General features: G+C 52.6%; 1 protein-coding gene across 5 annotated transcripts in view; it reads right to left on the bottom strand.

The window, feature by feature from the left end:
• Positions 1-24,455, bottom strand: part of AIFM3 (AIF family member 3) — a 108,512-nt gene that overhangs the window by 70,108 nt on the left and 13,949 nt on the right. For all 5 annotated transcript variants that reach the window (XM_076055632.1, XM_076055636.1, XM_076055635.1 and 2 more), the window contains exon 4: positions 5,018-5,261. In XM_076055632.1, the coding sequence (XP_075911747.1) occupies positions 5,018-5,261 (244 nt within the window). The remainder of the gene's footprint in view (positions 1-5,017; positions 5,262-24,455) is intronic.

The following is a 24,455-nucleotide window of genomic DNA, read 5'->3' as shown; positions in this document are numbered from 1 at the left end:
CTGACTGACTGAGTGACTGAGTGACTGACTGAGTGACTGACTGATTGACTGAGTGACTGACTGAGTGACTGAGTCACTGACTGACTGAGTGACTGACTGAGTGACTGAGCGACTGAGTGACTGAGTGACTGACTCAGTGACTGACTGACTAAGTGACTGACTGAGTGACTGAGTTACTGACTGAGTGACTGACTGAGTGACTGACTGAGTGACTGAATGACTGACTGAGTGACTGACTGACTGACTGAGTGACTGACTGAGTGACTGACTGAGTGACTGAGTGAGTGACTGAGTGACTGAGTTACTGACTGACTGAGTGAGTGACTGACTGAGTGAGTGAGTGAGTGAGTGACTGAGTGACTGACTGAGTGACTGAGTGACTGACTGAGTGACTGAGTCACTGACTGACTGAGTGACTGACTGAGTGACTGAGCGACTGAGTGACTGAGTGACTGACTGACTAAGTGACTGACTGAGTGACTGAGTTACTGACTGAGTGACTGACTGAGTGACTGACTGAGTGACTGAATGACTGACTGAGTGACTGACTGACTGAGTGACTGACTGAGTGACTGAGTGACTGACTGAGTGACTGAGTTACTGACTGACTGAGTGAGTGACTGACTGAGTGAGTGAGTGACTGACTGAGTGAGTGAGTGACTGAGTGACTGACTGAGTGACTGAGTGACTGACTGAGTGACTGACTGACTGAGTGACTGACTGAGTGACTGAGTGACTGACTGAGTGACTGAGTTACTGACTGACTGAGTGAGTGACTGACTGAGTGAGTGAGTGACTGACTGAGTGAGTGAGTGACTGAGTGACTGACTGAGTGACTGAGTGACTGACTGAGTGACTGAGTGACTGACTGACTGAGTGACTGACTGACTGACTGAGTGACTGACTGAGTGAGTGACTGACTGACTGAGTGACTGACTGAGTGACTGACTGACTGAGTGACTGACTGAGTGACTGACTGACTGACTGAGTGACTGACTGACTGAGTGACTGAGTGAGTGACTGACTGACTGAGTGACTGAGTGACTGAGTGACTGACTGAGTGACTGACTGACTGAGTGACTGAGTGAGTGTCTGAGTGACTGACTGAGTGAATGACTGAGTGACTGAGTGACTGAGTGAGTGACTGAGTGACTGACTGACTGAGTGAGTGACTGAGTGAGTGACTAACTGAGTGACTGAGTGACTGACTGAGTGACTGAGTGACTGAGTGACTGACTGACTGAGTGACTGAGTGACTGAGTGACTGACTGAGTGACTGAGTGACTGACTGACTGAGTGAGTGACTGAGTGAGTGACTAACTGAGTGACTGACTGAGTGACTGACTGAGTGACTGACTGACTGAGTGACTAACTGAGTGACTGAGTGAGTGACTGACTGAGTGACTAAGTGACTGACTGACTGACTGAGTGACTGAGTGACTGACTGACTGACTGAGTGACTAACTGAGTGACTGACTGACTGAGTGACTGAGTGAGTGAGTGACTGACTGAGCTAGTGTCTGACTGAGTGACTGACTGACTGACTGAGTGAGTGACTGAGTGACTGTCTGAGTGACTGAGTGAGTGACTGAGTGACTGACTGACTGACTGACTGAGTGACTGACTGAGTGACTCACTGAGTGACTGACTGACTGAGTGACTGACTGAGTGACTGAGTGACTGACTGAGTGACTGAGTGACTGAGTGACTGACTGAGTGACTGACTGAGTGACTGACTGACTGAGTGACTGACTGACTGACTGACTGACTGAGTGAGTGACTGAGTGACTGACTGAGTGACTGACTGAGTGACTGAGTGACTGACTGAGTGACTGACTGAGTGACTGACTAACTGAGTGACTGACTGACTGACTGAGTGAGTGACTGACTGAGTGACTGAGTGACTGACTGAGTGAGTGACTGACTGACTGACTGAGTGAGTGTCTGAGTGACTGACTGACTGACTGAGTGACTGAGTGACTGAGTGACTGACTGAGTGACTGACTTACTGACTGAGTGACTGAGTGAGTGACTGAGTGACTGACTGACTGAGTGACTGAGTGACTGACTGAGTGACTGAGTGACTGAGTGAGTGACTGAGTGACTGAGTGACTGAGTGACTGACTGAGTGACTGAGTGACTAACTGAGTGACTGAGTGACTAACTGACTGACTGACTGAGTGACTGACTGACTGAGTGACTGACTGACTGAGTGACTGACTGAGTGACTGAGTGAGTGACTGAGTGAGTGACTGACTGGGTGACTGACTGAGTGACTAACTGAGTGACTGACTCACTGACTGAGTGACTGAGTGACTGACTGAGTGAGTGACTGACTGACTGAGTGACTGACTGACTGAGTGAGTGACTGACTGACTGAGTGACTGACTGACTGAGTGAGTGACTAACTGAGTGACTGACTGACTGACTGAGTGCCTGACTGAGTGACTGAGTGAGTGACTGAGTGACTGACTGGGTGACTGACTGAGTGACTGACTGAGTGTCTGACTGACTGAATGACTGACTGACTGAGTGACTGAGTGACTGACTGAGTGACTGACTGACTGACTGAGTGACTAACTGAGTGACTGAGTGACTGACTGAGTGACTGACTGAGTGGCTGAGTGACTGAGTGACTGAGTGAGTGTCTAACTGAGTGACTGACTGAGTGAGTGACTGACTGACTGAATGACTGACTGACTGACTGAGTGAGTGTCTAACTGAGTGACTGACTGAGTGAGTGACTGACTGACTGAGTGACTGACTGACTGAGTGAGTGTCTAACTGAGTGACTGACTGAGTGACTAACTAACTGACTGAGTGACTGACTGACTGAGTGACTGACTGACTGAGTGACTGAGTGACTGACTGACTGACTCACTGAGTGACTAACTGAGTGACTGAGTGACTGACTGACTGAGTGACTGAGTGACTGACTGAGTGACTAACTAACTGACTGAGTGACTGAGTGACTGAGTGACTGACTGAGTGACTGACTGAGTGACTGAGTGACTGAGTGACTGACTGAATGAGTGACTAACTAACTGACTGACTGACTGAGTGACTGACTGACTGAGTGACTGAGGGACTGAGTGACTGAGGGACTGAGTGACTGAGTGACTGACTGACTGACTGACTGACTGAGTGACTCACTGAGTGACTGAGTGACTGACTGACTGACTGACTGAGTGACTGACTGACTGACTGAGTGACTAACTGACTGACTGACTGACTGAGTGACTGACTGACTGACTGAGTGACTGAGTGACTAACTGACTGACTGACTGAGTGACTGACTGACTGAGTGACTGAGTGACTAACTGACTGACTGACTGAGTGACTAACTGAGTGACTGAGTGACTGAGTGAGTGACTGACTGAGTGACTGACTGAGTGACTGAGTGAGTGACTGAGTGACTGACTGACTGAATGACTGATTGACTGACTGACTGAGTGACTAACTGAGTGACTCAGTGACTGAATGACTGACTGACTGAGTGACTAACTAACTGACTGAGTGACTGAGTGACTGAGTGACTGACTGAGTGACTGACTGAGTGACTGAGTGACTGACTGACTGACTGAGTGACTGAGTGACTGAGTGACTGACTGAGTGACTGAGTGACTGACTGACTGAGTGACTGACTGACTGAGTGACTGACTGAGTGTCTGACTGACTGAGTGACTGACTGAGTGACTGACTGACTGAGTGACTGACTGACTGACTGAGTGACTGAGTGTCTGACTGACTGACTGAGTGACTGAGTGACTGAGTGACTGACTGACTGACTGACTGAGTGACTGACTGACTGAGTGACTAACTGAGTGACTGACTGACTGAGTGACTGACTGACTGAGTGACTGACTGACTGACTGAGTGACTGACTGACTGACTGAGTGAGTGACTAACTGAGTGACTAACTGAGTGACTGACTGAGTGACTGACTGAGTGACTGACTGACTGAGTGAGTGACTGACTGAGTGACTGACTGAGTGACTGACTGACTGAGTGACTGACTGACTGAGTGACTGACTGAGTGACTAACTAACTAACTGAGTGACTGACTGAGTGACTGACTGACTGACTGACTGAGTGACTAACTGAGTGACTAACTGAGTGATTGACTGAGTGACTGAGTGACTGACTGAGTGACTGACTGAGTGACTGACTGACTGAGTGACTGACTGACTGACTGAGTGACTCACTGAGTTACTAACTGAGTGACTGAGTGACTGACTGACTGACTGACTGAGTGACTGAGTGACTAACTAACTGACTGAGTGACTAACTGAGTGACTGACTGACTGACTGAGTGACTGACTGAATGACTGAGTGACTAACTAACTGACTGAGTGACTGACTGACTGAGTGACTGACTGACTGAGTGAGTGACTGAGTGACTGACTAACTGAGTGACTGAGTGACTGACTGACTGACTGAGTGACTGACTGACTGAGTGACTAACTGAGTGACTGACTGACTGACTGAGTGAGTGACTGACTGAATGACTGAGTGACTAACTAACTGACTGAGTGACTGACTGACTGAGTGACTGACTGACTGAGTGACTGACTGACTGAGTGACTGACTGACTGAGTGAGTGACTGAGTGACTGACTAACTGACTGACTGAGTGACTAACTGAGTGACTGACTGACTGACTGAGTGAGTGACTGACTGAATGACTGAGTGACTAACTAACTGACTGAGTGACTGACTGACTGAGTGACTGACTGACTGAGTGAGTGACTGAGTGACTGACTAACTGACTGACTGAGTGACTAACTGAGTGACTGACTGAGTGACTGACTGAGTGACTGACTGACTAACTGAGTGACTGACTGAGTGACTGACTGACTAACTGAGTGACTGACTGAGTGAGTGACTGAGTGACTGAGTAACTGACTGACTGAGTGACTAACTGAGTGACTGACTGACTGACTGAGTGACTAACTGACTGAGTGACTGACTGAGTGACTGACTGAGTGACTGACTGAGTGACTGAGTGAGTGTCTCACTGTCCGTCCTCCATGTCCCCCACGTCACAGACAGCAGCCTGCACCAAGTCCCCCGGCTCGTCCGGGGGGCCCCCCCCACCCGCCCCTCCCCCCACGGACCCGGCCTTGCCATTGGACACCGGCGCGATGGGAGGGGGGGGGCCGGCCCCGCCCCCCTCGGCCCCCCGCGACTCCGGCGGCCGAGAGAGACGCGGGGGGGCACGGCCGGTGGAGGGCTTCAGGGTGGAGTCACCCACACACACCGCTGGGGAGAGGTGACTCAGTCACTTAGTTAGTCACTCACTCAGTCACTTAGTCACTCAGTCAGTCACTCACTCAGTCACTCAGTCACTCAGTCACCCACACACACCGCTGGGGAGAGGTGACTCAGTCACTTAGTCAGTCACTCAGTCAGTCACTCAGTCAGTCAGTCACTCAGTTAGTCACTCAGTCAGTCAGTCACTCAGTCAGTCACTCAGTCACTTAGTCAGTCACTCAGTCACTCAGTCAGTCACCCACACACACCGCTGGGGAGAGGTGACTCAGTCAGTCACTCAGTCAGTCACTCACTCAGTCACTCAGTCACTCAGTCACCCACACACACCGCTGGGGAGAGGTGACTCAGTCACTTAGTCAGTCACTCAGTCAGTCACTCAGTCAGTCAGTCACTCAGTTAGTCACTCAGTCAGTCAGTCACTCAGTCAGTCACTCAGTCACTTAGTCAGTCACTCAGTCACTCAGTCAGTCACCCACACACACCGCTGGGGAGAGGTGACTCAGTCACTCACTCAGTCAGTCACTCAGTCAGTCACTCAGTCAGTCACTCAGTCAGTCAGTCAGTCAGTCAGTCAGTCAGTCACTCAGTCAGTCAGTCACTTAGTCAGTCACTCAGTCAGTCACTTAGTCAGTCACTCAGTCAGTCACCCACACACACCGCTGGGGAGAGGTGACTCAGTCACTCAGTCAGTCACTCAGTCAGTCACTCAGTCACTCAGTCACTCAGTCAGTCAGTCACTCAGTCACTCAGTCAGTCACCCACACACACCGCTGGGGAGAGGTGACTCAGTCAGTCACTCAGTCACTCAGTCACTCAGTCAGTCAGTCACTCAGTCAGTCACTCAGTCAGTCACCCACACACACCGCTGGGGAGAGGTGACTCAGTCACTCACTCAGTCAGTCACTCAGTCACCCACACACACCGCTGGGGAGAGGTGACTCAGTCACTCAGTCACTCACTCAGTCAGTCACTCAGTCACTCAGTCACTCAGTCACCCACACACACCGCTGGGGAGAGGTGACTCAGTCACTCACTCAGTCAGTCAGTCAGTCAGTCACTCAGTCAGTCAGTCAGTCACTCAGTCAGTCACTCAGTCAGTCACTCAGTCAGTCACCCACACACACCGCTGGGGAGAGGTGACTCAGTCAGTCAATTAGTCACTCAGTCAGTCACTCAGTCACTCAGTCACTCAGTCAGTCAGTCACTCAGTCAGTCACCCACACACACCGCTGGGGAGAGGTGACTCAGTCAGTCACTCAGTCACTCAGTCACTCAGTCAGTCAGTCACTCAGTCAGTCACTCAGTCAGTCACCCACACACACCGCTGGGGAGAGGTGACTCAGTCACTCACTCAGTCAGTCACTCAGTCACCCACACACACCGCTGGGGAGAGGTGACTCAGTCACTCAGTCACTCACTCAGTCAGTCACTCAGTCACTCAGTCACTCAGTCACCCACACACACCGCTGGGGAGAGGTGACTCAGTCACTCACTCAGTCAGTCAGTCAGTCAGTCACTCAGTCAGTCAGTCAGTCACTCAGTCAGTCACTCAGTCAGTCACTCAGTCAGTCACCCACACACACCGCTGGGGAGAGGTGACTCAGTCAGTCAATTAGTCACTCAGTCAGTCACTCAGTCACTCAGTCACTCAGTCAGTCAGTCACTCAGTCAGTCACCCACACACACCGCTGGGGAGAGGTGACTCAGTCAGTCACTCAGTCACTCAGTCACTCAGTCAGTCAGTCACTCAGTCAGTCACTCAGTCAGTCACCCACACACACCGCTGGGGAGAGGTGACTCAGTCACTCACTCAGTCAGTCACTCAGTCACCCACACACACCGCTGGGGAGAGGTGACTCAGTCACTCAGTCACTCACTCAGTCAGTCACTCAGTCACTCAGTCACTCAGTCACCCACACACACCGCTGGGGAGAGGTGACTCAGTCACTCACTCAGTCAATCAGTCAGTCAGTCAGTCAGTCACTCAGTCAGTCACTCAGTCAGTCACTCAGTCAGTCACCCACACACACCGCTGGGGAGAGGTGACTCAGTCACTTAGTCACTCACACAGTCAGTCACCCACACACACCGCTGGGGAGAGGTGACTCAGTCACTTAGTCACTCACACAGTCAGTCACCCACACACACCGCTGGGGAGAGGTGACTCAGTCAGTCACTCAGTCAGTCACTCAGTCAGTCACTCAGTCAGTCAGTCACTCAGTCAGTCAGTCACTCAGTCAGTCACTCAGTCACTCACTCATTCACTCAGTCAGTCACTCAGTCAGTCAGTCACTCAGTCACCCACACACACCGCTGGGGAGAGGTGACTCAGTCACTCACTCAGTCAGTCACTCAGTCAGTCACTCAGTCACTCAGTCAGTCAGTCAGGCAGGCAGTCACCCACACACACCGCTGGGGAGAGGTGACTCAGTCACTTAGTCACTCAGTCAGTCAGTCAGTCACTCAGTCAGTCAGTCAGTCACTCAGTCAGTCAGTCAGTCAGTCACTCAGTCAGTCAGTCACTCAGTCACTCACTCAGTCACTCAGTCACTCAGTCAGTCACTCAGTCAGTCAGTCAGTCACTCAGTCAGTCAGTCACTCACTCAGTCACTCAGTCACTCAGTCAGTCACTCAGTCAGTCAGTCAGTCAGTCACTCAGTCACTCAGTCACTCACTCAGTCACTCAGTGACTCAGTCAGTCACTCAGTCAGTCAGTCAGTCAGTCACTCAGTCAGTCACTCAGTCACTCAGTCAGTCAGTCAGTCACTCAGTCACTCACTCAGTCACTCACTCAGTCACTCACTCAGTCAGTCAGGCAGGCAGTCACCCACACACACCGCTGGGGAGAGGTGACTCAGTTAGTCACTCAGTCACTCACTCAGTCAGTCAGTCACTCACTCAGTCACTCACTCAGTCACTCACTCAGTCACTCAGTCACTCACTCAGTCACTCACTCAGTCACTCACTCAGTCAGTCAGGCAGGCAGTCACCCACACACACCGCTGGGGAGAGGTGACTCAGTCAGTCACTCACACAGTCACCCACACACACCGCTGGGGAGAGGTGACTCAGTCAGTCACTCAGTCAGTCACTCAGTCAGTCAGTCACTCAGTCAGTCAGTCACTCAGTCAGTCACTCAGTCAGTCACTCAGTCACTCAGTCAGTCACCCACACACACCGCTGGGGAGAGGTGACTCAGTCACTTAGTCACTCACACAGTCAGTCACTCAGTCAGTCAGTCACTCAGTCACTCAGTCAGTCACTCAGTCAGTCAGTCAGTCACTCAGTCAGTCAGTCAGTCACTCAGTCACTCAGTCAGTCACTCAGTCACTCAGTCAGTCAGTCAGTCACCCACACACACTGCTGGGGAGAGGTGACTCAGTCAGTCACTCAGTCAGTCACTCAGTCAGTCACTCAGTCAGTCACTCAGTCAGTCAGTCACTCAGTCAGTCAGTCACCCACACACACCGCTGGGGAGAGGTGACTCAGTCACTCAGTCACTCACACAGTCACCCACACACACCGCTGGGGAGAGGTGACTCAGTTACTTAGTCACTCAGTCACCCACACACACCGCTGGGGAGAGGTGACTCAGTCAGTCACTCAGTCACCCACACACACCGCTGGGGAGAGGTGACTCAGTCAGTCACTCAGTCAGTCACTCAGTCAGTCACTCAGTCAGTCAGTCAGTCACTCAGTCACTGAGTCACTCAGTCAGTCACTCAGTCAGTCACTCAGTCAGTCACTCACTCAGTCAGTCACTCAGTCAGTCATTCAGTCACTCACTCACACACTCACTCAGTCACCCACACACACCGCTGGGGAGAGGTGACTCAGTCACTCACTCAGTCACTCACTCAGTCACTCAGTCAGTCAGTCACTCAGTCAGTCAGCCAGTCAGTCACTCAGTCACTCACTCAGTCACTCAGTCACTCAGTCAGTCAGTCACCCACACACACCGCTGGGGAGAGGTGACTCAGTTACTTAGTCACTCAGTCACTCACTCAGTCAGTCACTCAGTCAGTCACCCACACACACCGCTGGGGAGAGGTGACTCAGTCACTTAGTCACTCACACAGTCACCCACACACACCGCTGGGGAGAGGTGACTCAGTCACTTAGTCACTCACACAGTCACCCACACACACCGCTGGGGAGAGGTGACTCAGTCACTCAGTCACTCACACAGTCAGTCAGTCAGTCACTCAGTCAGTCACTCAGTCACTCAGTCAGTCACTCAGTCAGTCACTCAGTCAGTCAGTCACTCAGTCAGTCATCCACACACACCGCTGGGGAGAGGTGACTCAGTTAGTCACTCAGTCAGTCACTCAGTCAGTCACTCAGTCAGTCAGTCACTCACTCACTCAGTCACTCAGTCAGTCACTCAGTCAGTCAGTCACTCAGTCAGTCATTCAGTCACTCACTCACACACTCACTCAGTCACCCACACACACCGCTGGGGAGAGGTGACTCAGTCACTCACTCAGTCACTCACTCAGTCACTCAGTCAGTCAGTCACTCAGTCAGTCAGCCAGTCAGTCACTCAGTCACTCACTCAGTCACTCAGTCACTCAGTCAGTCAGTCACCCACACACACCGCTGGGGAGAGGTGACTCAGTTACTTAGTCACTCAGTCAGTCAGTCAGTCACTCAGTCAGTCACTCAGTCAGTCAGTCACTCAGTCAGTCACTCAGTCACTCACTCAGTCACTCACTCACTCAGTCAGTCACTCAGTCAGTCACTCAGTCAGTCACTCAGTCACTCAGTCAGTCACTCAGTCAGTCACTCAGTCAGTCACTCAGTCACCCACACACACCGCTGGGGAGAGGTGACTCAGTCAGTCACTCAGTCACTCAGTCAGTCACTCAGTCACTCAGTCAGTCACCCACACACACCGCTGGGGAGAGGTGACTCAGTCAGTCACTCAGTCACTCAGTCAATCAGTCAGTCACTCAGTCACTCAGTCAGTCAGTCAGTCACTCAGTCACTCAGTCAGTCAATCAGTCACTCAGTCAGTCAGTCAGACAGTCACTCAGTCAGTCACTCAGTCAGTCAGTCACTCAGTCAGTCAGTCACTCAGTCAGTCACTCAGTCAGTCAGTCACTCAGTCACCCACACACACCGCTGGGGAGAGGTGACTCAGTCAGTCAGTCAGTCAGTCACTCAGTCACCCACACACACCGCTGGGGAGAGGTGACTCAGTTACTTAGTCACTCACTCAGTCACCCACACACACCGCTGGGGAGAGGTGACTCATTTACTTAGTCACTCAGTCACTCACTCAGTCACTCAGTCACTCAGTCAGTCACTCAGTCACTCACTCAGTCACTCAGTCACTCAGTCAGTCACCCACACACACCGCTGGGGAGAGGTGACTCAGTTAGTCACTCAGTCACTCAGTCACTCAGTCAGTCACCCACACACACCGCTGGGGAGAGGTGACTCAGTTAGTCAGTCAGTCACTCAGTCACTCAGTCAGTCACCCACACACACCGCTGGGGAGAGGTGACTCAGTTAGTCACTCAGTCAGTCACTCAGTCAGTCACTCAGTCAGTCAGTCAGTCACTCAGTCAGTCAGTCACTCAGTCAGTCACTCAGTCAGTCAGTCACTCAGTCACTCACTCAGTCAGTCACTCAGTCACTCAGTCACCCACACACACCGCTGGGGAGAGGTGACTCAGTCAGTCACTCAGTCAGTCACTCAGTCAGTCAGTCACTCAGTCACTCAGTCAGTCAGTCAGTCACGCAGTCACTCAGTCAGTCAGTCAGTCACCCACACACACCGCTGGAGAGAGGTGACTCAGTTACTTAGTCACTCAGTCAGTCACTCAGTCAGTCAGTCAGTCACTCACTCAGTCACCCACACACACCGCTGGGGAGAGGTGACTCAGTCAGTCAGTCACTCAGTCAGTCACTCAGTCACCCACACACACCGCTGGGGAGAGGTGACTCAGTTACTTAGTCACTCAGTCAGTCAGTCACTCAGTCAGTCACTCAGTCAGTCACTCAGTCAGTCAGTCAGTCACTCAGTCAGTCAGTCAGTCACTCAGTCACCCACACACACCGCTGGGGAGAGGTGACTCAGTTAGTCACTCAGTCAGTCACTCAGTCAGTCAGTCACTCAGTCAGTCACTCAGTCACTCAGTCAGTCACTCAGTCAGTCAGTCACTCAGTCAGTCACTCAGTCACTCAGTTAGTTAGTCACTCAGTCAGTGACTCAGTCACTCAGTCAGTCAGTCAGTCACTCACTCACTCAGTCACTCAGTCAGTCAGTCAGTCACTCAGTCACTCACTCAGTCAGTCAGTCACTCAGTCACTCAGTCACCCACACACACCGCTGGGGAGAGGTGACTCAGTTACTTAGTCACTCAGTCAGTCACTCAGTCACTCAGTCAGTCAGTCAGTCACTCAGTCAGTCAGTCAGTCACTCAGTCAGTCAGTCACTCAGTCACTCACTCACTCAGTCATTCAGTCAGTCACTCAGTCACTCAGTGACTCAGTCAGTCACCCACACACACCGCTGGGGAGAGGTGACTCAGTTACTTAGTCACTCAGTCAGTCAGTCACTCAGTCAGTCAGTCAGTCACTCAGTCACTCAGTCAGTCAGTCACTCAGTCAGTCAGACACTCACTCAGTCAGTCAGTCAGTCACTCAGTCACTCACTCAGTCACTCAGTCAGTCACTCAGTCAGTCACTCAGTCACTCACTCAGTCAGTCACTCAGTCACTCAGTCACCCACACACACCGCTGGGGAGAGGTGACTCAGTCAGTCACTCAGTCAGTCACTCAGTCACTCAGTCAGTCAGTCAGTCACTCAGTCACTCAGTCAGTCAGTCAGTCACCCACACACACCGCTGGAGAGAGGTGACTCAGTTACTTAGTCACTCAGTCAGTCACTCAGTCAGTCAGTCAGTCACTCACTCAGTCACCCACACACACCGCTGGGGAGAGGTGACTCAGTCAGTCAGTCACTCAGTCAGTCACTCAGTCACCCACACACACCGCTGGGGAGAGGTGACTCAGTCAGTCAGTCACTCAGTCAGTCAGTCAGTCACTCAGTCACCCACACACACCGCTGGGGAGAGGTGACTCAGTTACTTAGTCACTCACTCAGTCACTCAGTCAGTCAGTCACTCAGTCAGTCAGTCAGTCAGTCACTCAGTCAGTCACTCAGTCAGTCAGTCACTCAGTCAGTCACCCACACACACCGCTGGGGAGAGGTGACTCAGTTACTTAGTCACTCAGTCAGTCAGTCACTCAGTCAGTCACTCAGTCACTCAGTCAGTCACTCAGTCAGTCAGTCACTCAGTCAGTCATCCACACACACCGCTGGGGAGAGGTGACTCAGTTAGTCACTCAGTCAGTCACTCAGTCAGTCACTCAGTCAGTCAGTCACTCACTCACTCAGTCAGTCAGTCAGTCACTCAGTCACCCACACACACCGCTGGGGAGAGGTGACTCAGTCAGTCAGTCAGTCACTCAGTCAGTCACTCACTCACTCAGTCAGTCAGTCAGTCACTCAGTCAGTCACTCAGTCAGTCAGTCACTCACTCACTCACTCAGTCAGTCAGTCAGTCACTCAGTCACCCACACACACCGCTGGGGAGAGGTGACTCAGTTACTTAGTCACTCAGTCAGTCACTCAGTCACTCAGTCACTCAGTCAGTCAGTCAGTCACTCAGTCACCCACACACACCGCTGGGGAGAGGTGACTCAGTCACTTAGTCACTCACACAGTCACCCACACACACCGCTGGGGAGAGGTGACTCAGTCACTTAGTCACTCACACAGTCACCCACACACACCGCTGGGGAGAGGTGACTCAGTCACTCAGTCACTCACACAGTCAGTCAGTCAGTCACTCAGTCAGTCACTCAGTCACTCAGTCAGTCACTCAGTCAGTCACTCAGTCAGTCAGTCACTCAGTCAGTCATCCACACACACCGCTGGGGAGAGGTGACTCAGTTAGTCACTCAGTCAGTCACTCAGTCAGTCACTCAGTCAGTCAGTCACTCACTCACTCAGTCACTCAGTCAGTCACTCAGTCAGTCAGTCACTCAGTCAGTCATTCAGTCACTCACTCACACACTCACTCAGTCACCCACACACACCGCTGGGGAGAGGTGACTCAGTCACTCACTCAGTCACTCACTCAGTCACTCAGTCAGTCAGTCACTCAGTCAGTCAGCCAGTCAGTCACTCAGTCACTCACTCAGTCACTCAGTCACTCAGTCAGTCAGTCACCCACACACACCGCTGGGGAGAGGTGACTCAGTTACTTAGTCACTCAGTCAGTCAGTCAGTCACTCAGTCAGTCACTCAGTCAGTCAGTCACTCAGTCAGTCACTCAGTCACTCACTCAGTCACTCACTCACTCAGTCAGTCACTCAGTCAGTCACTCAGTCAGTCACTCAGTCACTCAGTCAGTCACTCAGTCAGTCACTCAGTCAGTCACTCAGTCACCCACACACACCGCTGGGGAGAGGTGACTCAGTCAGTCACTCAGTCACTCAGTCAGTCACTCAGTCACTCAGTCAGTCACCCACACACACCGCTGGGGAGAGGTGACTCAGTCAGTCACTCAGTCACTCAGTCAATCAGTCAGTCACTCAGTCACTCAGTCAGTCAGTCAGTCACTCAGTCACTCAGTCAGTCAATCAGTCACTCAGTCAGTCAGTCAGACAGTCACTCAGTCAGTCACTCAGTCAGTCAGTCACTCAGTCAGTCAGTCACTCAGTCAGTCACTCAGTCAGTCAGTCACTCAGTCACCCACACACACCGCTGGGGAGAGGTGACTCAGTCAGTCAGTCAGTCAGTCACTCAGTCACCCACACACACCGCTGGGGAGAGGTGACTCAGTTACTTAGTCACTCACTCAGTCACCCACACACACCGCTGGGGAGAGGTGACTCATTTACTTAGTCACTCAGTCACTCACTCAGTCACTCAGTCACTCAGTCAGTCACTCAGTCACTCACTCAGTCACTCAGTCACTCAGTCAGTCACCCACACACACCGCTGGGGAGAGGTGACTCAGTTAGTCACTCAGTCACTCAGTCACTCAGTCAGTCACCCACACACACCGCTGGGGAGAGGTGACTCAGTTAGTCAGTCAGTCACTCAGTCACTCAGTCAGTCACCCACACACACCGCTGGGGAGAGGTGACTCAGTTAGTCACTCAGTCAGTCACTCAGTCAGTCACTCAGTCAGTCAGTCAGTCACTCAGTCAGTCAGTCACTCAGTCAGTCACTCAGTCAGTCAGTCACTCAGTCACTCACTCAGTCAGTCACTCAGTCACTCAGTCACCCACACACACCGCTGGGGAGAGGTGACTCAGTCAGTCACTCAGTCAGTCACTCAGTCAGTCAGTCACTCAGTCACTCAGTCAGTCAGTCAGTCACGCAGTCACTCAGTCAGTCAGTCAGTCACCCACACACACCGCTGGAGAGAGGTGACTCAGTTACTTAGTCACTCAGTCAGTCACTCAGTCAGTCAGTCAGTCACTCACTCAGTCACCCACACACACCGCTGGGGAGAGGTGACTCAGTCAGTCAGTCACTCAGTCAGTCACTCAGTCACCCACACACACCGCTGGGGAGAGGTGACTCAGTTACTTAGTCACTCAGTCAGTCAGTCACTCAGTCAGTCACTCAGTCAGTCACTCAGTCAGTCAGTCAGTCACTCAGTCAGTCAGTCAGTCACTCAGTCACCCACACACACCGCTGGGGAGAGGTGACTCAGTTAGTCACTCAGTCAGTCACTCAGTCAGTCAGTCACTCAGTCAGTCACTCAGTCACTCAGTCAGTCACTCAGTCAGTCAGTCACTCAGTCAGTCACTCAGTCACTCAGTTAGTTAGTCACTCAGTCAGTGACTCAGTCACTCAGTCAGTCAGTCAGTCACTCACTCACTCAGTCACTCAGTCAGTCAGTCAGTCACTCAGTCACTCACTCAGTCAGTCAGTCACTCAGTCACTCAGTCACCCACACACACCGCTGGGGAGAGGTGACTCAGTTACTTAGTCACTCAGTCAGTCACTCAGTCACTCAGTCAGTCAGTCAGTCACTCAGTCAGTCAGTCAGTCACTCAGTCAGTCAGTCACTCAGTCACTCACTCACTCAGTCATTCAGTCAGTCACTCAGTCACTCAGTGACTCAGTCAGTCACCCACACACACCGCTGGGGAGAGGTGACTCAGTTACTTAGTCACTCAGTCAGTCAGTCACTCAGTCAGTCAGTCAGTCACTCAGTCACTCAGTCAGTCAGTCACTCAGTCAGTCAGACACTCACTCAGTCAGTCAGTCAGTCACTCAGTCACTCACTCAGTCACTCAGTCAGTCACTCAGTCAGTCACTCAGTCACTCACTCAGTCAGTCACTCAGTCACTCAGTCACCCACACACACCGCTGGGGAGAGGTGACTCAGTCAGTCACTCAGTCAGTCACTCAGTCACTCAGTCAGTCAGTCAGTCACTCAGTCACTCAGTCAGTCAGTCAGTCACCCACACACACCGCTGGAGAGAGGTGACTCAGTTACTTAGTCACTCAGTCAGTCACTCAGTCAGTCAGTCAGTCACTCACTCAGTCACCCACACACACCGCTGGGGAGAGGTGACTCAGTCAGTCAGTCACTCAGTCAGTCACTCAGTCACCCACACACACCGCTGGGGAGAGGTGACTCAGTCAGTCAGTCACTCAGTCAGTCAGTCAGTCACTCAGTCACCCACACACACCGCTGGGGAGAGGTGACTCAGTTACTTAGTCACTCACTCAGTCACTCAGTCAGTCAGTCACTCAGTCAGTCAGTCAGTCAGTCACTCAGTCAGTCACTCAGTCAGTCAGTCACTCAGTCAGTCACCCACACACACCGCTGGGGAGAGGTGACTCAGTTACTTAGTCACTCAGTCAGTCAGTCACTCAGTCAGTCACTCAGTCACTCAGTCAGTCACTCAGTCAGTCAGTCACTCAGTCAGTCATCCACACACACCGCTGGGGAGAGGTGACTCAGTTAGTCACTCAGTCAGTCACTCAGTCAGTCACTCAGTCAGTCAGTCACTCACTCACTCAGTCAGTCAGTCAGTCACTCAGTCACCCACACACACCGCTGGGGAGAGGTGACTCAGTCAGTCAGTCAGTCACTCAGTCAGTCACTCACTCACTCAGTCAGTCAGTCAGTCACTCAGTCAGTCACTCAGTCAGTCAGTCACTCACTCACTCACTCAGTCAGTCAGTCAGTCACTCAGTCACCCACACACACCGCTGGGGAGAGGTGACTCAGTTACTTAGTCACTCAGTCAGTCACTCAGTCACTCAGTCACTCAGTCAGTCAGTCAGTCACTCAGTCACCCACACACACCGCTGGGGAGAGGTGACTCAGTTACTTAGTCACTCAGTCAGTCACTCAGTCACTCAGTCACTCAGTCAGTCAGTCACCCACACACACCGCTGGGGAGAGGTGACTCAGTTACTTAGTCACTCAGTCAGTCACTCAGTCACTCAGTCACTCAGTCAGTCAGTCAGTCACTCAGTCACCCACACACACCGCTGGGGAGAGGTGACTCAGTTACTTAGTCACTCAGTCAGTCACTCAGTCACTCAGTCACTCAGTCAGTCACTCACTCACTCACTCAGTCAGTCAGTCACTCAGTCACCCACACACACCGCTGGGGAGAGGTGACTCAGTTACTTAGTCACTCAGTCAGTCACTCAGTCACTCAGTCACTCAGTCAGTCAGTCACTCACTCACTCAGTCAGTCAGTCAGTCACTCAGTCACCCACACACACCGCTGGGGAGAGGTGACTCAGTCAGTCAGTCAGTCACTCAGTCAGTCAGTCACTCACTCAGTCACTCAGTCACCCAGTCAGTCACCCACACACACCGCTGGGGAGAGGTGACTCAGTTACTTAGTCACTCAGTCAGTCACTCAGTCACTCAGTCACTCAGTCAGTCAGTCAGTCACTCAGTCACCCACACACACCGCTGGGGAGAGGTGACTCAGTCAGTCAGTCAGTCACTCAGTCAGTCAGTCAGTCACTCAGTCAGTCACTCAGTCACTCACTCAGTCACTCAGTCAGTCACCCACACACACCGCTGGGGAGAGGTGACTCAGTCAGTCAGTCAGTCACTCAGTCAGTCAGTCACTCACTCAGTCAGTCACTCAGTCAGTCACTCAGTCACTCAGTCAGTCACCCACACACACCGCTGGGGAGAGGCGACTCAGTCAGTCAGTCACTCAGTCAGTCACTCAGTCAGTCAGTCACTCACTCACCCAGTCATTCAGTCAGTCACTCAGTCACTCAGTGACTCATTCAGTCACCCACACACACCGCTGGGGAGAGGTGACTCAGTCACTTAGTCACTCACACAGTCAGTCACTCAGTCAGTCAGTCAGTCACTCAGTCACTCAGTCAGTCACTCAGTCAGTCAGTCAGTCACTCAGTCAGTCAGTCAGTCACTCAGTCACTCAGTCAGTCACTCAGTCACTCAGTCAGTCAGTCAGTCACCCACACACACTGCTGGGGAGAGGTGACTCAGTCAGTCACTCAGTCAGTCACTCAGTCAGTCACTCAGTCAGTCACTCAGTCAGTCAGTCACTCAGTCAGTCAGTCACCCACACACACCGCTGGGGAGAGGTGACTCAGTCACTCAGTCACTCACACAGTCACCCACACACACCGCTGGGGAGAGGTGACTCAGTTACTTAGTCACTCAGTCACCCACACACACCGCTGGGGAGAGGTGACTCAGTCAGTCACTCAGTCACCCACACACACCGCTGGGGAGAGGTGACTCAGTCAGTCACTCAGTCAGTCACTCAGTCAGTCACTCAGTCAGTCAGTCAGTCACTCAGTCACTGAGTCACTCAGTCAGTCACTCAGTCAGTCACTCAGTCAGTCACTCACTCAGTCAGTCACTCAGTCAGTCATTCAGTCACTCACTCACACACTCACTCAGTCACCCACACACACCGCTGGGGAGAGGTGACTCAGTCACTCACTCAGTCACTCACTCAGTCACTCAGTCAGTCAGTCACTCAGTCAGTCAGCCAGTCAGTCACTCAGTCACTCACTCAGTCACTCAGTCACTCAGTCAGTCAGTCACCCACACACACCGCTGGGGAGAGGTGACTCAGTTACTTAGTCACTCAGTCACTCACTCAGTCAGTCACTCAGTCAGTCACCCACACACACCGCTGGGGAGAGGTGACTCAGTCACTTAGTCACTCACACAGTCACCCACACACACCGCTGGGGAGAGGTGACTCAGTCACTTAGTCACTCACACAGTCACCCACACACACCGCTGGGGAGAGGTGACTCAGTCACTCAGTCACTCACACAGTCAGTCAGTCAGTCACTCAGTCAGTCACTCAGTCACTCAGTCAGTCACTCAGTCAGTCACTCAGTCAGTCAGTCACTCAGTCAGTCATCCACACACACCGCTGGGGAGAGGTGACTCAGTTAGTCACTCAGTCAGTCACTCAGTCAGTCACTCAGTCAGTCAGTCACTCACTCACTCAGTCACTCAGTCAGTCACTCAGTCAGTCAGTCACTCAGTCAGTCATTCAGTCACTCACTCACACACTCACTCAGTCACCCACACACACCGCTGGGGAGAGGTGACTCAGTCACTCACTCAGTCACTCACTCAGTCACTCAGTCAGTCAGTCACTCAGTCAGTCAGCCAGTCAGTCACTCAGTCACTCACTCAGTCACTCAGTCACTCAGTCAGTCAGTCACCCACACACACCGCTGGGGAGAGGTGACTCAGTTACTTAGTCACTCAGTCAGTCAGTCAGTCACTCAGTCAGTCACTCAGTCAGTCAGTCACTCAGTCAGTCACTCAGTCACTCACTCAGTCACTCACTCACTCAGTCAGTCACTCAGTCAGTCACTCAGTCAGTCACTCAGTCACTCAGTCAGTCACTCAGTCAGTCACTCAGTCAGTCACTCAGTCACCCACACACACCGCTGGGGAGAGGTGACTCAGTCAGTCACTCAGTCACTCAGTCAGTCACTCAGTCACTCAGTCAGTCACCCACACACACCGCTGGGGAGAGGTGACTCAGTCAGTCACTCAGTCACTCAGTCAATCAGTCAGTCACTCAGTCACTCAGTCAGTCAGTCAGTCACTCAGTCACTCAGTCAGTCAATCAGTCACTCAGTCAGTCAGTCAGACAGTCACTCAGTCAGTCACTCAGTCAGTCAGTCACTCAGTCAGTCAGTCAGTCACTCAGTCAGTCACTCAGTCAGTCAGTCACTCAGTCACCCACACACACCGCTGGGGAGAGGTGACTCAGTCAGTCAGTCAGTCAGTCACTCAGTCACCCACACACACCGCTGGGGAGAGGTGACTCATTTACTTAGTCACTCAGTCACTCACTCAGTCACTCAGTCACTCAGTCAGTCACTCAGTCACTCACTCAGTCACTCAGTCACTCAGTCAGTCACCCACACACACCGCTGGGGAGAGGTGACTCAGTTAGTCACTCAGTCACTCAGTCACTCAGTCAGTCACCCACACACACCGCTGGGGAGAGGTGACTCAGTTAGTCAGTCAGTCACTCAGTCACTCAGTCAGTCACCCACACACACCGCTGGGGAGAGGTGACTCAGTTAGTCACTCAGTCAGTCACTCAGTCAGTCACTCAGTCAGTCAGTCAGTCACTCAGTCAGTCAGTCACTCAGTCAGTCACTCAGTCAGTCAGTCACTCAGTCACTCACTCAGTCAGTCACTCAGTCACTCAGTCACCCACACACACCGCTGGGGAGAGGTGACTCAGTCAGTCACTCAGTCAGTCACTCAGTCAGTCAGTCACTCAGTCACTCAGTCAGTCAGTCAGTCACGCAGTCACTCAGTCAGTCAGTCACCCACACACACCGCTGGAGAGAGGTGACTCAGTTACTTAGTCACTCAGTCAGTCACTCAGTCAGTCAGTCAGTCACTCACTCAGTCACCCACACACACCGCTGGGGAGAGGTGACTCAGTCAGTCAGTCACTCAGTCAGTCACTCAGTCACCCACACACACCGCTGGGGAGAGGTGACTCAGTTACTTAGTCACTCAGTCAGTCAGTCACTCAGTCAGTCACTCAGTCAGTCACTCAGTCAGTCAGTCAGTCACTCAGTCAGTCAGTCAGTCACTCAGTCACCCACACACACCGCTGGGGAGAGGTGACTCAGTTAGTCACTCAGTCAGTCACTCAGTCAGTCAGTCACTCAGTCAGTCACTCAGTCACTCAGTCAGTCACTCAGTCAGTCAGTCACTCAGTCAGTCACTCAGTCACTCAGTTAGTTAGTCACTCAGTCAGTGACTCAGTCACTCAGTCAGTCAGTCAGTCACTCACTCACTCAGTCACTCAGTCAGTCAGTCAGTCACTCAGTCACTCACTCAGTCAGTCAGTCACTCAGTCACTCAGTCACCCACACACACCGCTGGGGAGAGGTGACTCAGTTACTTAGTCACTCAGTCAGTCACTCAGTCACTCAGTCAGTCAGTCAGTCACTCAGTCAGTCAGTCAGTCACTCAGTCAGTCAGTCACTCAGTCACTCACTCACTCAGTCATTCAGTCAGTCACTCAGTCACTCAGTGACTCAGTCAGTCACCCACACACACCGCTGGGGAGAGGTGACTCAGTTACTTAGTCACTCAGTCAGTCAGTCACTCAGTCAGTCAGTCAGTCACTCAGTCACTCAGTCAGTCAGTCACTCAGTCAGTCAGACACTCACTCAGTCAGTCAGTCAGTCACTCAGTCACTCACTCAGTCACTCAGTCAGTCACTCAGTCAGTCACTCAGTCACTCACTCAGTCAGTCACTCAGTCACTCAGTCACCCACACACACCGCTGGGGAGAGGTGACTCAGTCAGTCACTCAGTCAGTCACTCAGTCACTCAGTCAGTCAGTCAGTCACTCAGTCACTCAGTCAGTCAGTCAGTCACCCACACACACCGCTGGAGAGAGGTGACTCAGTTACTTAGTCACTCAGTCAGTCACTCAGTCAGTCAGTCAGTCACTCACTCAGTCACCCACACACACCGCTGGGGAGAGGTGACTCAGTCAGTCAGTCACTCAGTCAGTCACTCAGTCACCCACACACACCGCTGGGGAGAGGTGACTCAGTCAGTCAGTCACTCAGTCAGTCAGTCAGTCACTCAGTCACCCACACACACCGCTGGGGAGAGGTGACTCAGTTACTTAGTCACTCACTCAGTCACTCAGTCAGTCAGTCACTCAGTCAGTCAGTCAGTCAGTCACTCAGTCAGTCACTCAGTCAGTCAGTCACTCAGTCAGTCACCCACACACACCGCTGGGGAGAGGTGACTCAGTTACTTAGTCACTCAGTCAGTCAGTCACTCAGTCAGTCAGTCACTCAGTCAGTCACTCAGTCACTCAGTCAGTCACTCAGTCAGTCAGTCACTCAGTCAGTCATCCACACACACCGCTGGGGAGAGGTGACTCAGTTAGTCACTCAGTCAGTCACTCAGTCAGTCACTCAGTCAGTCAGTCACTCACTCACTCAGTCAGTCAGTCAGTCACTCAGTCACCCACACACACCGCTGGGGAGAGGTGACTCAGTCAGTCAGTCAGTCACTCAGTCAGTCACTCACTCACTCAGTCAGTCAGTCAGTCACTCAGTCAGTCACTCAGTCAGTCAGTCACTCACTCACTCACTCAGTCAGTCAGTCAGTCACTCAGTCACCCACACACACCGCTGGGGAGAGGTGACTCAGTTACTTAGTCACTCAGTCAGTCACTCAGTCACTCAGTCACTCAGTCAGTCAGTCAGTCACTCAGTCACCCACACACACCGCTGGGGAGAGGTGACTCAGTTACTTAGTCACTCAGTCAGTCACTCAGTCACTCAGTCACTCAGTCAGTCAGTCACCCACACACACCGCTGGGGAGAGGTGACTCAGTTACTTAGTCACTCAGTCAGTCACTCAGTCACTCAGTCACTCAGTCAGTCAGTCAGTCACTCAGTCACCCACACACACCGCTGGGGAGAGGTGACTCAGTTACTTAGTCACTCAGTCAGTCACTCAGTCACTCAGTCACTCAGTCAGTCACTCACTCACTCACTCACTCAGTCAGTCAGTCACTCAGTCACCCACACACACCGCTGGGGAGAGGTGACTCAGTTACTTAGTCACTCAGTCAGTCACTCAGTCACTCAGTCACTCAGTCAGTCAGTCACTCACTCACTCAGTCAGTCAGTCAGTCACTCAGTCACCCACACACACCGCTGGGGAGAGGTGACTCAGTCAGTCAGTCAGTCACTCAGTCAGTCAGTCACTCACTCAGTCACTCAGTCACCCAGTCAGTCACCCACACACACCGCTGGGGAGAGGTGACTCAGTTACTTAGTCACTCAGTCAGTCACTCAGTCACTCAGTCACTCAGTCAGTCAGTCAGTCACTCAGTCACCCACACACACCGCTGGGGAGAGGTGACTCAGTCAGTCAGTCAGTCACTCAGTCAGTCAGTCAGTCACTCAGTCAGTCACTCAGTCACTCACTCAGTCACTCAGTCAGTCACCCACACACACCGCTGGGGAGAGGTGACTCAGTCAGTCAGTCAGTCACTCAGTCAGTCAGTCACTCACTCAGTCAGTCACTCAGTCAGTCACTCAGTCACTCAGTCAGTCACCCACACACACCGCTGGGGAGAGGCGACTCAGTCAGTCAGTCACTCAGTCAGTCACTCAGTCAGTCAGTCACTCACTCACCCAGTCATTCAGTCAGTCACTCAGTCACTCAGTGACTCATTCAGTCACCCACACACACCGCTGGGGAGAGGTGACTCAGTCAGTCAGTCAATCAGTCAGTCACTCAGTCAGTCACTCAGTCAGTCAGTCACTCAGTCGTCAGTCAGTCACTCAGTCAGTCAGTCACTCAGTCAGTCAATCAGTCAGTCAGTCACTCAGTCACTCAGTCAGTCACTCAGTCACTCAGTCAGTTAGTCACTCAGTCAGTCATTCAGTCAGTCACTCACTCACCACTCACTCACCCACTCACTCACACACTCACTCGCTCACTCACTCACTCACTCGCTCACCCACTCACTCGCTCACCCACTCACTCACACACTCACTCACTCACATGCTCACTCACTCACACACTCACTCACTCACTCCTCGCTCGCTCACTCACACACCCACTCACTCACTAACTCACCTATCCAGTCACCCATCCACCCATGCACTCATCCACTCATAGTCTCCCATACAGTGAGTGGGTGAGTGAATGGGTGAGCGAGTGGGTGAGTGAGCGAATGGGTGAGCGAGTGGGTGAGCAAGCGAGCGGGTGAGCGAGCGGGTGAGCGAGAGGGTGAGTGAGTGAGTGAGTGAGCGACAGGGTGAGCGAGTGAGTGGGTGAGCCAGTGTGTGAGTGAGTGAGCGAGTGGGTGAGTGGGTGGGTGAGTGAGCGAGTGGGTGAGTGGGTGAGCGAGTGGGTGAGTGAGTGGGTGAGCGAGCGAGTGAGCGAGTGGGTGAGTGAGTGGGTGAGCGAGTGGGTGAGTGAGTGAATGAGTGAGTGAGTGAGTGGGTGAGTGGTTGAGTGAATGAGCGAGTGGGTGAGCGAGTGAGTGAGTGGGTGAGTGAGTGGGTGAATGAGTGGGTGAGTGTGTGAGTGAGTGTGTGAGTGAGTGAGTGAGCGAGCAGGTGAATGAGTGAGTGGGTGAGCCAGTGCGTGAGTGAGTGGGTGAGTGAGTGAGCGAGTGGGTGAGCAAGCGAGTGGGTGAGTGGGTTAGCGAGCGAGTGAGTGGGCGAGCGAGTGGGTAAGTGAGTGGGTGAGTGAGCGAGTGAGTGAACAAGTGGGTGAGTGAGCGAGTGGGTGGGTGAGTGGGTGAGTGAGCGAGTGGGTGAGTGAGTGAGTGAGCGAGTGGGTGAGCGAGTGGGTGAGCGAGTGGGTGAGCGAGTGGGTTAGCGAGCGAGTGGGTGAGTGAGTGGGTGAGCGAGTGGGTGAGCGAGTGGATGAGTGAGTGGGTTAGTGCGCGAGTGGGTGAGCGAGTGGGTCAGCGAGTGGATGAGTGAGCGAATGGGTGAGCGAGTGGGAGAGCGAGTGGGTGAGTGAGCGAGTGGGTGAGTGAGTGAGCGGTGAGTGAGCGAGGGGGTGAGTGAGCGAGTGGGTGAGCGAGTGGGTGAGCGAGTGGGTGAGCGAGTGGGTGGGTGAGCGAGTGGGTGAG

This window comes from Petromyzon marinus, chromosome 72, assembly GCF_048934315.1.
Source record: "Petromyzon marinus isolate PM22_M1 ecotype Great Lakes invasive population chromosome 72, UKy_Petmar_22M1.pri1.0, whole genome shotgun sequence".
Taxonomy (NCBI): domain Eukaryota; kingdom Metazoa; phylum Chordata; class Hyperoartia; order Petromyzontiformes; family Petromyzontidae; genus Petromyzon; species Petromyzon marinus.
This window is presented reverse-complemented; position numbering and strand designations above follow the sequence as displayed.